Source organism: Sinohyriopsis cumingii, chromosome 2 (assembly GCF_028554795.1).
Source record: "Sinohyriopsis cumingii isolate HCF-2022 chromosome 2, ASM2855479v2, whole genome shotgun sequence".
Lineage (NCBI taxonomy): Eukaryota > Metazoa > Mollusca > Bivalvia > Unionida > Unionidae > Sinohyriopsis > Sinohyriopsis cumingii.
In genome coordinates, this window is record NC_142962.1 from 96,698,660 (window position 1) to 96,713,404 (window position 14,745).

Sequence of the window (14,745 nt, forward strand, 5' to 3'; positions counted from 1 at the left end):
TAAGCAGCAGCAAGGTCGAAAGGTCTTTTGAAATGAAACATTGATGGAAATGAACTTAATAAGAGTAATGAAAATAGTGTGCTTGAATTGTAGATATCTAAGTAGCTCTAAGATGATTGCTGGATTTGAAATTTATTAATTGATTACTGATTTTGAACAGGTTCAGTCTTCAGTTGCTGTAGGAACTCCAGATTACATATCCCCTGAGATTCTGAGGGTAAGAGAAATCATTTATGCTTTCATACCTTGCCATAATATGAAGTGTATTATGTTAAGATGCTGTGCATCATTTTGTTCCTTTTCTACTGGTTATAGATAAGAAAATTTTGTGGGGTGGCCCGTTGTCTGTCATCCAATATGTCAGCCCATGTTTATTATCAATGCTCATCCTGAATTACTTGGAGGGTTGCCATGACACTACACACATACATTTATCCCAGGGTCTGGTTGGTTCTGAATGAAGAAGGAGCTGCACAGACATCCAATGTAGCCCACAGCAGCTATGCTGAAATTTTGTGGCTACTCCTGCTGAATTGATGGCCATATTAATTTGTAATTTTACTAAAAGACTTGTTTTGTCTAGTTGAGCCTAAATGAAAATAGTGCCAGTTTGATGTCCTGCGTGACCACTATTGCAGTCATCTTGAAATTCTGTTATTGCTACTCCTGAACAATCAGTTACATCAGTATGGGGTTTATGCCAGACGACTTCTTATGATGCTTAGTTGTTCCTAAATGAAAATGGTTCTACTCAGAGATCCAATATGGACACCATATTGGCAATCTTAAAAGTCTTGTTGCTACTCTTCCTGAATGGCTGATCATATGAACATGGGTTTTTGACTAATAGACATTTTGTTATGTCAAGTTGGTTCTAGATGAAAATGGTGCAGATCTGACATCAAATATGGCCTCCACAACAGCCAGCTTTAAAATCTTGTTATTGCTTCAATTGTAGAATGGAAGCTTTTCATTGGAAGATTTGTGGTGTCTAGCTGGTCTTAAATAAAATCATGCTGACCTCATTTTCAATGTGGCCACCACAGTGGCCATATTGAAAATCTCATCACTTTTCCTCAGATGGAAAGTCATATCAAGATCTGGTTTTCTTCTTTAAATTTTTTAAGCTGTTTAGTTTACATTAAATGAAAATGGTGCCAATATGACATCTAATTTGGCCACCATGGCAGCCATCTTTAAAATCATATTATTGCTGCACCTCCTAAAGGAAAAGTCACCTTGGCATAGAGCTTTAACCAAAAAACTTATGATACCCAGAATGAAAATTATGCCAAACTGACCTCATATATGACCATCATGGGGCAATCATCTTGAAAATTTTCTTTTTGCTGTTCCTTTTAAATGGAAGATATATCATGTTTTCACCAGAAGACTTTGTTTGATGTTTAGTTGTTTCTGAATGAAAATAATGTCAATCTGACATCCAGTATTGCTACAATGGCATCCATCTTGAAAATTGTTTTATCACTACTTTTCTAGAAACGATTGTGATAGCAACAGTGGTTTCCATCAAAGGACTTGTGATTACTAGTTGGTCCAAAGTGCAAATGTACACTGAAGACATCCAATATGGCTTCCATAATCAACATATTGAAATCTTATAAACAATTCTCCTGAATGGATGGCAATGTTGGTACTGGGGTTTTCATCAAATATCTTCTAATGGTGTCTACTATATGAAAATGGTCCTGATTTTACATCCTGTATGGATTCCACAGAAGCTAATTTGAAAAAATTTGACGCGGGAAAATCAGAGATGGTTTCAACACTTAGCAGTTAAAAAAGAAGAAAAGGTCTTGACTTCTTGCAAATCCTTTTCAGAACAGTAGAGCATAAGTCCCTTCTAGGGTCTTTTGTTTCAAAAAATCCCACCCAAAGTCTTAAATTGTGTAGAAGATGCAGATCTGGAATGTATCATTATTGATTCCAGCACTGTAACATACTCACCTGATTTCTTTCTTACAACATCATTTCATGCCCCAGAGGTGGGGTAAAGTTGCCCAAGGGTCATAAAATGAAAACTGTAGAGATGTACATCTTATACCCACATATAGGTTTGAAGGACATGAGAAACATATTAAAACTTGTATGCAATACAAACTCTGGGTCATGCACCTAGGGTAAGAGACTAAACCCTGCATCATAATTTTGAAATTGTTGAGATTCCCACTTTATAGCCATATACAGTTTTGGGGGGAACAAACTTGTCATAATTCTAAAACCTCTGAGATCACCATCAAATAGCCATATTTTCAGGCACCATATTATCAACATTTATAATAATTTTCAATAGTTAATGCAATTGCCAGACAATATATATGATTTCAAAAGAGACTGAACAAAATTCAGGTTGGAATATAAATTAAGGAATGTTTTACTCATACTCAAAAATGGGTGATTTAAAAGATAACTGTCAGAAAACGAAACTGTTTTGATTAACCCTAATTATCATGGGAATTACATGAAAGTGTTACTAATTAATGACAGTAAAAATAGTCAATACACTCCACAGTTCATTATCAAGCAGTTCCCTAAACAAAAATAAAGTCATCAATACTGACATGCAAGTTTCACAAGTTGTTGTCAATTCCGTTTTATTCAGATTTCCATTTGACAGCCTCATTTTGGACATGGTTTGGTATCCAGACCTATAGTAACTTTTTAAAAAAATTGCATTCTGTGATACAATTCCTAGACCAGTCTAAGTTAATTGCATTTTTTTATATTAAGGGCATCATTGCCATATTTGGATTTGTACCAATATGAAGGCATAATACGTATATGAACAAACAGTCATTAATATAAATTTACAAACAAAAATAAAACAAACACTAGAACTGCATCCAGAATTTTTAGTTATGAAAGAAAACAGAAACATCATGTGCATGTTCCATATTGGATTTAGTGATGAACAATACCCAATCCTGACAACAGATATCTTCATTTTTATGACAGGATATTCAGGAAGAATGATGATTTTTATTTGCACAAATATTATCTGGAGAACTGTAAGATTATCATTTAATCACCAGATATTTAGACTAAATGGGTTTTAAGGACTTGAGAAGCTAGTATCAGATGTATATGCAGTAGAGACCCTTGATCATGCCAATTGCGTAGGAGACTTGTCCTGGTATCCTCAGCTGGAAGCAGTTAAGATTCCCATGCGTACATTTAATGAGCATAAAGAGATGAATCCACTTGTGCCGCAAACACAGGGACTGGTCTTGACTCGGGACATGAAAAGTTTCAAGATCACCACTTGACACCCACATGTACACTAACTAGACAGGAAGAGACAAATACACATTTACAGTGTAACATTGGCCACTGGGTCAGGCCATACCCTTTGTGGCCTTACTGAGATATTATAGCCAATAGTAGACTGAAGACTAATTATGAATTTCTTAAAACAGGCAATGGAAGATGGTCATGGGAAGTATGGACCAGAATGTGACTGGTGGTCCCTAGGAGTCTGCATGTATGAGATGCTGTTTGGAGAAACTCCTTTCTACGCAGAATCTTTGGTAGAAACCTATGGGAAAATCATGAATCACCAGGTACAAGGCAATCACTAAATTTGTTTTAAATTTCATTTTCATCTTCAAATAGTTCCAGGACTTATCTTTTTGGTGAAAAAAAAATAGAATATTACCAATAGTATTATATGCTACGGAGATATCATTTTGTCATTTTAGCTTGCCTGGTCATGAGGAGAGCCACCTTCACTTTCATATGGTTATTAGGTAGATGTGGACAAGGTGAGCAAGCTCAGTCCCACTTGGGTCTGTTGTATCAGATTTATCTTTGCCATAGCTACATGCTTTACTGTTGTGATTTCAGACACGGTTTGAATTTCCCACAGATGTTGATGATGTATCACAAGAAGCCAAAGACCTCATGGTACGACTCATCTGTGATAAAGAAGTTCGGTTTGGTAAAAATGGCATCAATGACTTTAAAAATCACCCTTGGTTTAAAGGCATTGACTGGGACAACATAAGAGAAAGTAAGTAAATTAATCATCCTAAACTTGTATGTTTTATTAGCTCAAATGGTCATAGACCAAGTAAGCTATGTTATGGTCCTGTGTGCATCATGAATCCATCAACATTTTCTGTTTTTAACTTCATCTCAGAAACCACTTAACCAACTTTCACCCCAGCTAGGTAGAAAGCATCCTGGCATAAAGGTCTTTCAGGTTTTTGCAAAAATGATACTAATCCACCGTTACCAAAGATAGAAACACCACTTAGAAATCCCATCAGCAGAGGGGTCCTAGGCGATCGAGTGATCTAAGTGCCTGCCTCTACAGATCGCTCACATATCACCTTTACCTGCATGAAGTTGAGACTCGGCTCAGTCAGTGTGGGTGTGGGAGAAAGCTTGCCAGTAGTTTCCTGTGGGTCATTGGTTCTACCTAGGGTCTTCTCATACTCTTCAGCCAAAAGATATACTGGCCACCACGTATGGCTTATCATGTGTGTAAAATGGAATTACCCCCACCCCCAAACTTAATACATCAAAACTTTGACGAAGTTAAATATTGAGAAACATTAACATGATTTTTTTTATCAAAACCACTGAACTGAACTTGACCAAATTTGATAGAAAACATCAGGGCATAAACTTTCAAGTTTATAAAACTGATGATGATCTGTTACCAAATCTGACCACCATTGTTAACAAGAGCCCCATGTGTGTCTGATGTCGCTCTAATGTGTAGTAGACTTGGGTCATCTCGTAAATGCAAATTCACACACCTGTTGAAATTGTAGGGATGGGGGTAGAAAGTTCTAAGCATGTGGTAGCTACATTGTTTATTAATGTTGGTATTATTTATCTTCCTTCCAAGACTATGTATATCATGTCACTTCCTAGGCATAACAAGGACAAGGTCATTTAAACAACCTGTTGGAATAGGGGAGGTTTTTCTAGCATGTGACAGCTACATTGTTTATTAATGTTGGTATCATTTATCTTCTTTCTTCTTTCCTCGACCATGTATATAACAAAGTCATTGTTCCCAGGTTTGGTGACGTTGAATAGGCCCACTGTACCCTACTGCATGTTGTAAGGGACAACTAGTGGAGACAGGCTCTACCCTAGGAAGCATCGCATGATGATGCTCCAGCTGAGAAGGTCTTTGGCATTTTTAAATAGTGCAGTTTATATTTTAAAAAATTTAACTTCATATTGTTAGAATTTCACCCTTTCTCTATGCCCATCATATTATGTTATAATGTCCGTCTGTACATGTGCATGTTCCTTATGTATTTTCTCAATTTCATTTCCATGCATAAACTCAAGTTGTCCATGATCTACAATTCCCATACTTTGTAAGAAGCTTCCATTTAGGAGGAAAAAGAAACCTATGACAGGTTAAAAAAGTCCAAGATTAGTGTTGTGTGGTCTAAAGAAGGAAAACTGTTCATGCACAATACCATTACTTGTGTACCAGATATATCAACCAAACTTTGTCACCTGTTGATTTTTTTATCAAAACGTCAGAGGTGAAGGTCACAGATACTCGGAAGAAAAATATTAGTTTCTGCACCGTATCTCAATTTTATTACCATTTTACCAAACTTTGTGGATGGCTCATAGCTGCCAACCCTCACGAATTTCCAATCCTCAATTATTTTAAATCTTTAATAAAATAACCGATTTCCCGTTAAGCGCCAGTTGTGATATTCGCAGTTGCCGAAATGGTCCGGTACTGCTGGTCGCGATATTAGTAGATCTACAGCTGATTAGTACAGCTGGCCCGGTAGCAAGCATTTTAGCCTCTTTTAATCTATATGTATAAGAGTAGTTTTACAAATGCTTTTGAGAGAAACGGGGCTTCACCAGAAATTTGCTCCACGCATGTGTCAAAACACTGATTTGAGTTACCGTTCAGCCTCACATGTAAGATTTTGAAAATGTCTTCACCACCAAGGAAAAAGAAATGTATTACACAAAAAGTGAAGTTTAATTTGGAATATATCAAAATTTTGCCGTGCATTCTGCCATTAAACATTGATATTCATTCATGCTTTTTGTGCTCAGTGTGTCATCGCAGAGACAATGTGAGGAAGAATGTCGTTTGCACAAAAACACGTAGAAGTTGGGAAAATTAAGAATTTGCAGATTTTATCTATGAAATATTTTAAACCATTTGTGGAAGACCTGCAGGCTACCAATGCTGAAGCATTATTTGTGAGTTTTCTTGTCGAACGCAATCTACCTTTATCAGCTGGAGACCATGCTAAACATTTGTTCTGACAAATGTTCCCGGACACGAAAATCGCTTTTTTTCCTGTGGAAGAAGCAAAAATGCTGCAGTTCCTGTGCATTACTCACAGCAACAGTGACAGCATAAGAGTATTTTCTTTAGTGAGGAAAAATAAGACAGATTTTAGGGCCTCCTTAGCTGCAGAAAATTTGTCAGCAATTTTAGTCCCCAACATCAACCTGCAGGCAATAAGTCGGAACTGTTTAGAAAACAAATTTACGATCAAGCAGTTGAGGAAGTTCAAGTCTGCCACAGTATAATGTCTTGATAAATAAATATTTCTGCATATGTGTAGTGTTTTATATTTATTTTGTGAACTTGATATAGTGTAGTATTGACGGTTGGAGTGGTCAGAGTGGATGAAGTTATTGTCATGGTATTTTTCACGAATTCATGTCCAAATTCACGACTTTTTATCCCTATTTTCACTAATTGTGAGCCTGGAAGGTTGGCAGCTATGATGGCTTCTATTTGAGATAAAAGAAAGGACACTGGGTTTTGGAGTGAAAAAGTCAAAGGTCAAGATCACAAGAATCAAAAGAAAGAAAACAATTTCCAACAGTCTACCTGATGCATTGATCAATCTTCTGTATGGGACTTGCATTTTTGAGTCAGGGAAAACGAAAATTTATTTTGGGTTTGAAAGATAAAAGTTTACAGTCAGAGAGACCCAAAAGGAAAATGGTCCTGTTCCACACACTTTCTGGATGTCTTTTGTTTGAGGCAAGAATGATACTGGGACATTAGTTCAGTGAGACTAAGAAGAAAAGTGGTTTCTGCAAAGAAAAAAAAACTTCAAATGGAAGTAGTTTAATGTACTGTTTATGCTACTCTTATTTGCCTTTTTTGCTGGGATACCTATACTTAATTATGATACATTGCTAGGATTTGTTAATGTTCCGTTAAACCCAATATATAACAGTCATACATACACCGCTCCCTCGATAACTCTCGCCCGGATAACTCGCGATCCCGCTTATAACATGTTGTCCGTCTTGGCTCCCGATTTTTTCCAGAGAAAATGTATTTAAAATATCTTTAAAATATGCTGAACATGAAAAAATTACGGTAAGAATTGATAAATTAAACCTTGATACATTGCTTGTTTTATCATCAAAAATGGTGATTAATGCCCATAAAAATATAATCCATATTTTGAAATTTGCAAGTTCTAAAGAAGAATTAATTTCTAAGATCTCGAAAACGCTTAATTACACGTATTTGGACGCCAATTTTTGATCTGGGACACAGAAAATCACTGAGGCGGGAGTCCTCCGTACGCACGTAATAGGTGTGCGGGAAAATTCAAAGATTTGCCGGTCCTGTTTCAGCCACTTGCTTTGTGGGAAAATGTGTTGATCAGTTAACTGTGCTGATATTTACAATGACAGAATTCAGTGACTGAAAGACTCTTTGATATACTGTTGCCATTTTATAAGAGTACATTAAAAAAAAAAAGAACATGATGCAACAGCTAGGCGGCTAGTTCAAAGGCTTTGACTGGCGGCCAAGTGAGAAAATGTACTGATATTTAGTGATTGACTTCAGAGGCAGAAAGACCCAGTTTTAAAATCCTAGCGAGACCTCTGTTTAAAGATATCATATATTATATAAGTTTTTATGATAAATAGTTGTCAGTATACTGTAAATAAACAGTCTGGTGAAATAGCGATCAATGAAAACTTCTGGTAAATGCCAACAGGTGGCAACAGAGAATGAAATAAACACCAATTAAACGTCTTTCTGTGTGAAAGTCACGTTCTAATCCTTTAATTCCGTTTCATTGTAAACATTATAATCACAACATATTATGTTCATTGAAAACATGAAAAGAGTCAATCGACCGTCACATCGAAACCCGTGAGTACTTCTGTGAGAACCTAATTACATGTACATGCCGGCTTTGTTTTGATCAACAACTTGGGAAAGTGTTTGTTGCATTAACAAAAAAATTGATTACAAGAGACCTCGGGTGCTGGATTAAGGGTCTTGGAGCTGCCTTTGACGTAAAGCAAAACAGTAACAGAGACAATGACGATGATAGTGACTTCGAATATGTCAGTGAAACTGATGTCATTAATGCCGAGGCTGTTTGGGAGAAATTCGTACAGACTCATGGTCCTGAGATGGGCGTTTCTCTTGATGATATGGAGGAGTGGATTTGTGCTGATAATGATTGCCCCACAGCCGAATACATGTCAGATGAAACTATATTATTTCTATAGCGAACAAATTTGCAGCAGAAGACGATTCTAACTGGAGTAACACAAGTGTTGAAAGTGATGCAGACGCAGATGTTGCACCCCCCACCCCTCTGCACAGGAAGCAATCAAATATTTTGATATTGCCATAAGGTGGCTGGAGACCCAAAATGTTGACTACGTAAAGCTCATGCAGTTGAGAAATCTGAGGGATTTTGCTTGGCGGCAGAGAAACCAAGGAGTAACACACACACAAAAAAATAACTGATTTTTTTCAAAAAGTGAATTGATATTTGTCAAATGTGGCACAAACGGCAAGTATTAACTTGTTCTGATTTATGTTGTTTTAAATTTGTAGACCAATTAAATACGTCTGTACTGATTAACCCTTGTTTTTTTTTGTTTTCCATTTTACTTCTATCACATTCAAAAATATTTATCTATCTATCATTCGATCGACACTGTTTCTCGAAAAGAGTCGATCTTTTGTATATAAAAAATGTCTAATTTGGATCAAACAATAAAAACTAGAATGTATCCAATTCAACATAAAAATTAGTGACGTAGTACACAATGTGTGAAGTGGTATATATGTTAAGCGAACGGAAACCATGTGGAATAATGTTTTCGATGATCGCCTCAATATACTGTAATTTATCCTGAAATTAATGTCCTATGAGGAAATAATAAAGTACACTGTTATGAAGAGATATTTATTAACATTTAATCTCAGAACAATTATAAAGTGAGTATTCAACAGTATAATCTGCCTACCTCCCCCCCCCCTTATTTCTCCGTTATGTCGTCAATCACTTTATTGGTTTTGGGCTTATTTTATAGGTCCCTCGATAACTCGCGCCTCACTTATAGTGCGGTCAATGTTTCTGGACCCCGATGTGCCCGAGTTATTGAGGGAGTGGTGTACTAGATAGAAAATTTAACATTTTTCTGTATTGTAGTGACTCCCCCATTCATCCCAGAAGTGAGTAGTCCCACAGACACTTCCAATTTTGACGTAGATGACTCAGATTTTAAACATACAGTAAGTACATGTTTGGATTCAAACTTTGCTTCATGCACTCCTTTTCATACTGACACTTGTTGGGAAGTAAGTACTTGTTAATTCCTGAAAAAAAATATACTTAGAAGAAATAAATATAACATTTTTATTGGGAAGTAAAAAAAATTATTCATTCTGGAAAATGTTGTTGATCATTCATTAAAAATAAATCATTTGTGCATTTGTTACTTTAGATATTTGCCAGTCTTAGGAAATAATAAAAGCTTGTTCATTCTTGCACAGTTTTTGATTCAGTAGCAATTTAGTAAATTGTTATATCCAGCAAGAACAATGTTGCAAAAAGAAAATGATTTTCACAACTGTATACAAATCATTTAGTTTGTGTATCTAAGGTATATAACTAATTTGAATATCAAACATGAATAATGTCATTGTAGTTTAAGTATTATTACCAGAGGGTCACACCTTAAATTTCCTTTTTTTTTGTGGCCATTCCAGGATGTTGTCCCACTTTCCTCTCATGCTGCCTTCAAGGGTCACCATCTTCCTTTCATTGGCTTTACATTCACAAAGGATTGGTAAGTGCCTGACTTTTTAATCACAAGTTAATGAAGCTTGTATAAACAAAAAGTCAGGATTAATTACTTTTAACTTTAAAATTGCAGTTGTTGCCTTTGTTTGTTCACTTCAAATTGATCTAAGAAGTCAGAAACATCCATTATACAGTTTGTAAGATACTGGATGAATGTGATTAGCCCAGTTTGTGTTATTGAAATTCAGAAGTAGTTCAACATTTTTTATTGAAGTTAATTGTTTTGAACTTTTCTTCCAGTTGGTAATACTGGCTTGTGCTAGATTATCTCCCTTTCATTGAAGCCAGGGGATATTGTGATACAATCCATTTGTACATATGGTTGTACATGTGTAATGTCCTTGAACATGTGCTTTTCAAGCTTACACATAAAAGGTGGGTCAGTGATGATGGTATGGGTGTACATTGTGCCAACCCTTAGAATTTTGATCACATGCTTGGTGTTGTGGCTAGGGACAAGGGGTGAATTTTACATACATTTTAAATAACACCCAAGTGGTATGTCCCAGATGTTTGAGAACAATCAGTGATGCAAATGTTAATCATTTATCAGATTAGGATCCTTGGGTAATGCTTCGGGGTCTTAATTGTCTTCCATTTCCAAACTTCATAAGTAGCTTGCATTTGGGGCAAGAAAAATTATCTATCAGTATTGGGTTCTCAAGGTTAAGTATTAAGATTGCATGAACTTAAAGAAGGAAAACCATTTCCACAAAGTAACTTGACTTGTGTACCAGATACCATTACCAAACTTTGGTAATTGTATGCCTGTATATAAGAAAGACACATGTTGTTTTGGGGGTCAAAAAGTACAGTGTCAAGATGACATTGATTTTAATTAGAAAAAAGTTTCTGCATGATATCTTAAATTGTTTTTTACTTTAACCATATGTTTTGTGTGGCTACAATTTGAGACATAGAAGACACGTTTTCATTATAGTATTTAAAAAAAAGGTCAGGGTCAGAGGGTCTGAAAGAAGGAAGAATGATACAAAACTTTAGTTCTATACCAAATGCCTTGATGAAACATTGTAGATGGCTTGCATTTATTATGATAAAGGTAAATGGTTGAAGTAAGTGACTCCAAAAGCAGAGTAATTTTGATAAGATCGTGTGACTGGCTTGCTTAAGACAAGAAAAACACCTACTGATTTTAGATTCAGTATCCATCAAATGAAAATGCTTTAAATTTTTTAAAAAGAAAGCGTAGCAATATTATGTATTACATTGCAAGCATATGGGACTCTTGTTCTGAGGTAGGTTAAGTATGTCCATGAGAAAAAGAAGATATTGTGGTTGTTTTGGTACCCATAGAAATAAGACTTTCATGGGCATTGTGGCTACATAAATTGTGATATTTGCCTCTGTCAGAGTTTGCACATATGTAGTAGTGTGTGTTAATGTACAGTTGTATTATGTACTTCACCTTGTCCGAAAATCTAAGTTCATTTATCTTGTAAACGAATAGTACATGGTTAATACTTTTCTGTTGAGTGTGGGTTGAATATTAAGATCATGATCAATAGATGTGAACATGTTTATCTGGGTCTGGGTCTAGGATATTGGAATTCCACCATAAAAATACCTAGCCTACCTGATGTTTACCACATCCATTATTTTAATTTTAGTAACAGATTTTACTTTCTTGAGAACTTGAAATGTTTTAGAATGGTAAATTTCATTAAGTTGTAATATTTGCAGAAGATGCTAATTGTGACCTAGGTCAAGTAGAGGGCTTTATAATCTTGTTTACTTGAGAAATTACTCATTCCTGCAATAACATCTGAAGCATTGTTGTGTTCAGTATTTCATTTGGGTGGAATTGATTTATTCAAATTATTATTCCCAGGAAATACCAAACGCTCATAAATAATATTCTTGGACAGAAAATTTAATTTGGAATCATCGTGAATTCAGACAAGGACATCTTGGACTACTAAGAATAGATACCTTTCTTTAGCTTAATAGGTTATGACTCTTAGCTTTCAACCTTATCTCAAAGCCTTGATCAGATGAATGACTAATGGACTGGAGTCCTGTGATCATCTAAATGTTGACCACATGACACAACCCTTCTGTACAATGGCGGAAGTTCTGGAATTACAGTTCAACACTGGCTTCCCATCCATGATTTAAATAGCTTTTCTTATTTTCCATCTCAGTGTATTGTTCTGTCTACCATGTACTCGGATGTTATCCCAAGAAATAGCATGTCCGGATTCTTTGCAGTATTCACCAACTGCTGTGTGATTCTCTGTTAGTGTATAGGTGCACTTTAATGATTGTTGGAGGGCTTCTTGCGATTTACCCAATACAGTTAGTCTTTTCCATGATTATCACAGTAGAGTTTATAGATGACTGAGCACTTCTTATTCAAAGACGTTTAGTCTTTTGGATGTACCAAGATTGAGCAGATGGTGTTACAGCATTTGTGGATAACAATACCTTCAAGTATTGAGAAGATTTTTCTGTAATCTTTTGGACAGTCAACCAATATAAAGTAAATAGACAGTTACACATTTGTCTCCTTTCTTCTTCCTGTGTTCGTTCCTTCTCCATTCTTTTTCTGGAACCAACAACATCCAGTGTTTGTAACAGACAGCCCTTGGTGCTTTCTTAATATGATCAACCTTCAGCAACCAGTTTCCTCAACACTAACAGTGTTGTTCACCCGATGCAACAGTTCTCACCACTGATCTCTTATGTTCAGGATGATGCTTGAAGTTGAAGACAGAGCTCTGTGTGGGAAGGGTTGCAGTAAATGGTAACTTTTGTTCCCCATCATCTAAAATGTGAATACAAGTATCCAAAAACAGCAACTTCAGTCACACTTCCACTTCATAAGTGAACTGGATATTTTCGTCAATGAGATTGAGATGTTGTTTGTTTTCGTTATTCTAGTCATGCATCATGGCGAAAGTGTCCTCCACATTATGAAACTACACATCTGGACGATAGGCTAAAGTGGACATGGCTTTGAATTCATAGTCTTCCATATACATATTTGCCACAGTAGGGGACATTGAACAACCTTGCACTTCTGTTGATAAAATTCTCCCTGAGAGACAAAATAAGCAGTGTTCAAGATCCTTTTTAACAGAATAATTATTTTTTCTAACACCAAAATAGTGCATTTGTTCCACTCTGTATCTTTTGAGAGTCTCTTCTGGTTGACTTGTTTAACAAGGCCTTGTCAATGGTTGTGCTGGTAAAAGGGAGCTCACATCATTTGCTACTAATTGTTTTCCTGGGGTGACTTCCAGGTCATTAATTTTCTGGACTGAGATTCCGGATTGAAACTTCCACCATTGTACAGAAGGGTTTTGTCATGTGGTCAACATTTAGCATATTATATGACTGCAGTTCAGAAGTCATTCTTCTGATGAAGACCTTGTGATAAGGTCGAAGTCATTCCTCTGATGAAGGCCTTGTGATAAGGTCGAAAGCTTCAGTCATAACCTTTTATACTACAGAAAGGTATCTATTCTTATTTTCATTGACTGCAAATGGCTGTAGCACGTAACAATATTCATTCTAGTATATTATTGTGATTAGTTGGAAGATGAGTTCAGCGCTGGATCTTAATTTGAACACTGGAATTTAATTAGAACTTTATTCCTATAACTGGTGACAGAACTTTTTGAACTATTGGTATTTAATTCACACTAACATAAATTCTTTTTATATTTTCACATTGTATTCTAGGAAATAAATTATTTCTTAATTTTACAAAACTTGTTGGTGTTTGCTCTTTTCTGTTACTTGGTTTAAGACAATAGAGTTGTAATAATAGGTGTTTCATTGGATGTATTTTTAATATCAACAAATGCACACAATAAAGAAAACTATGCCAGCAACAAAGGGTGGTCATTTGAATGGTTAACACAATACCTGCCACAATTTGAGCTCAAATCAAGTAACTGCCAAGAGCAATCCATTACATCAAGTTCTTGTCCATGTGCTCAACATCAGACAGATCTTATGAAGCCAACATCATTAAATCAAGCTCTTATTTGAATTAGATCTGTATGATCGTTTTCTTAAACCACTATTGATAAAGTTGCATCCTCTGCATGTTAGATGATTATGGCATTATTAACACAGAGGCATGGGAGTGGTAAAAATTCAAGTTAAGTGGACAGTGTCATCAATGTATGTGTGAATGGAACATGACCAACTGTTTCCTGCTCAAATACAGCAGGCTTTGACAATCATTGATCTGTACAAAGACATCAAAGTGTGAAGATAGTTACAGAATTGAAAGCCATTGGCGTCATTTCTTCATTCTGACTGAAGGAACGATATAAATAAGCACTAAAATCTCATTTTCATGATTATTTCATTGTTCTTTTATTCATTTTTAATGATACAAGTATTTAAACATTTTACACTCTTTCTCTTTTCTGTCTGTACTTAGCTCAAAAATAGTTTTAGGCAGTGTGTGCAACCAAATGTTAATGCATACTTTGTTCATAAATGTGGATTTGAGCAGCATAAACTGCTTTATAATTCTTTTTGTAAAAGTTTTATTTCAAAAAGACTTAAAATGAAACAAGGACTTGTAAAAAAAATATTTTGCTGTAGTAGTCAAATTAAAAATTGACAAATAGCTGAGGTTTTTGATTGCAAGGAT

At 35.6% G+C, this 14,745-nt stretch overlaps 1 protein-coding gene across 5 annotated transcripts in view; it reads left to right on the forward strand.

Moving 5' to 3' along the window:
* Positions 1-14,745, forward strand: part of LOC149805431 (serine/threonine-protein kinase MRCK alpha-like) — a 183,280-nt gene that overhangs the window by 51,748 nt on the left and 116,787 nt on the right. For all 5 annotated transcript variants that reach the window (XM_089950010.1, XM_089950011.1, XM_089950013.1 and 2 more), the window contains exons 7-11: positions 161-217; positions 3,438-3,581; positions 3,865-4,030; positions 9,459-9,541; positions 10,019-10,098. In XM_089950010.1, the coding sequence (XP_089806136.1) occupies positions 161-217; positions 3,438-3,581; positions 3,865-4,030; positions 9,459-9,541; positions 10,019-10,098 (530 nt within the window). The remainder of the gene's footprint in view (positions 1-160; positions 218-3,437; positions 3,582-3,864; positions 4,031-9,458; positions 9,542-10,018; positions 10,099-14,745) is intronic.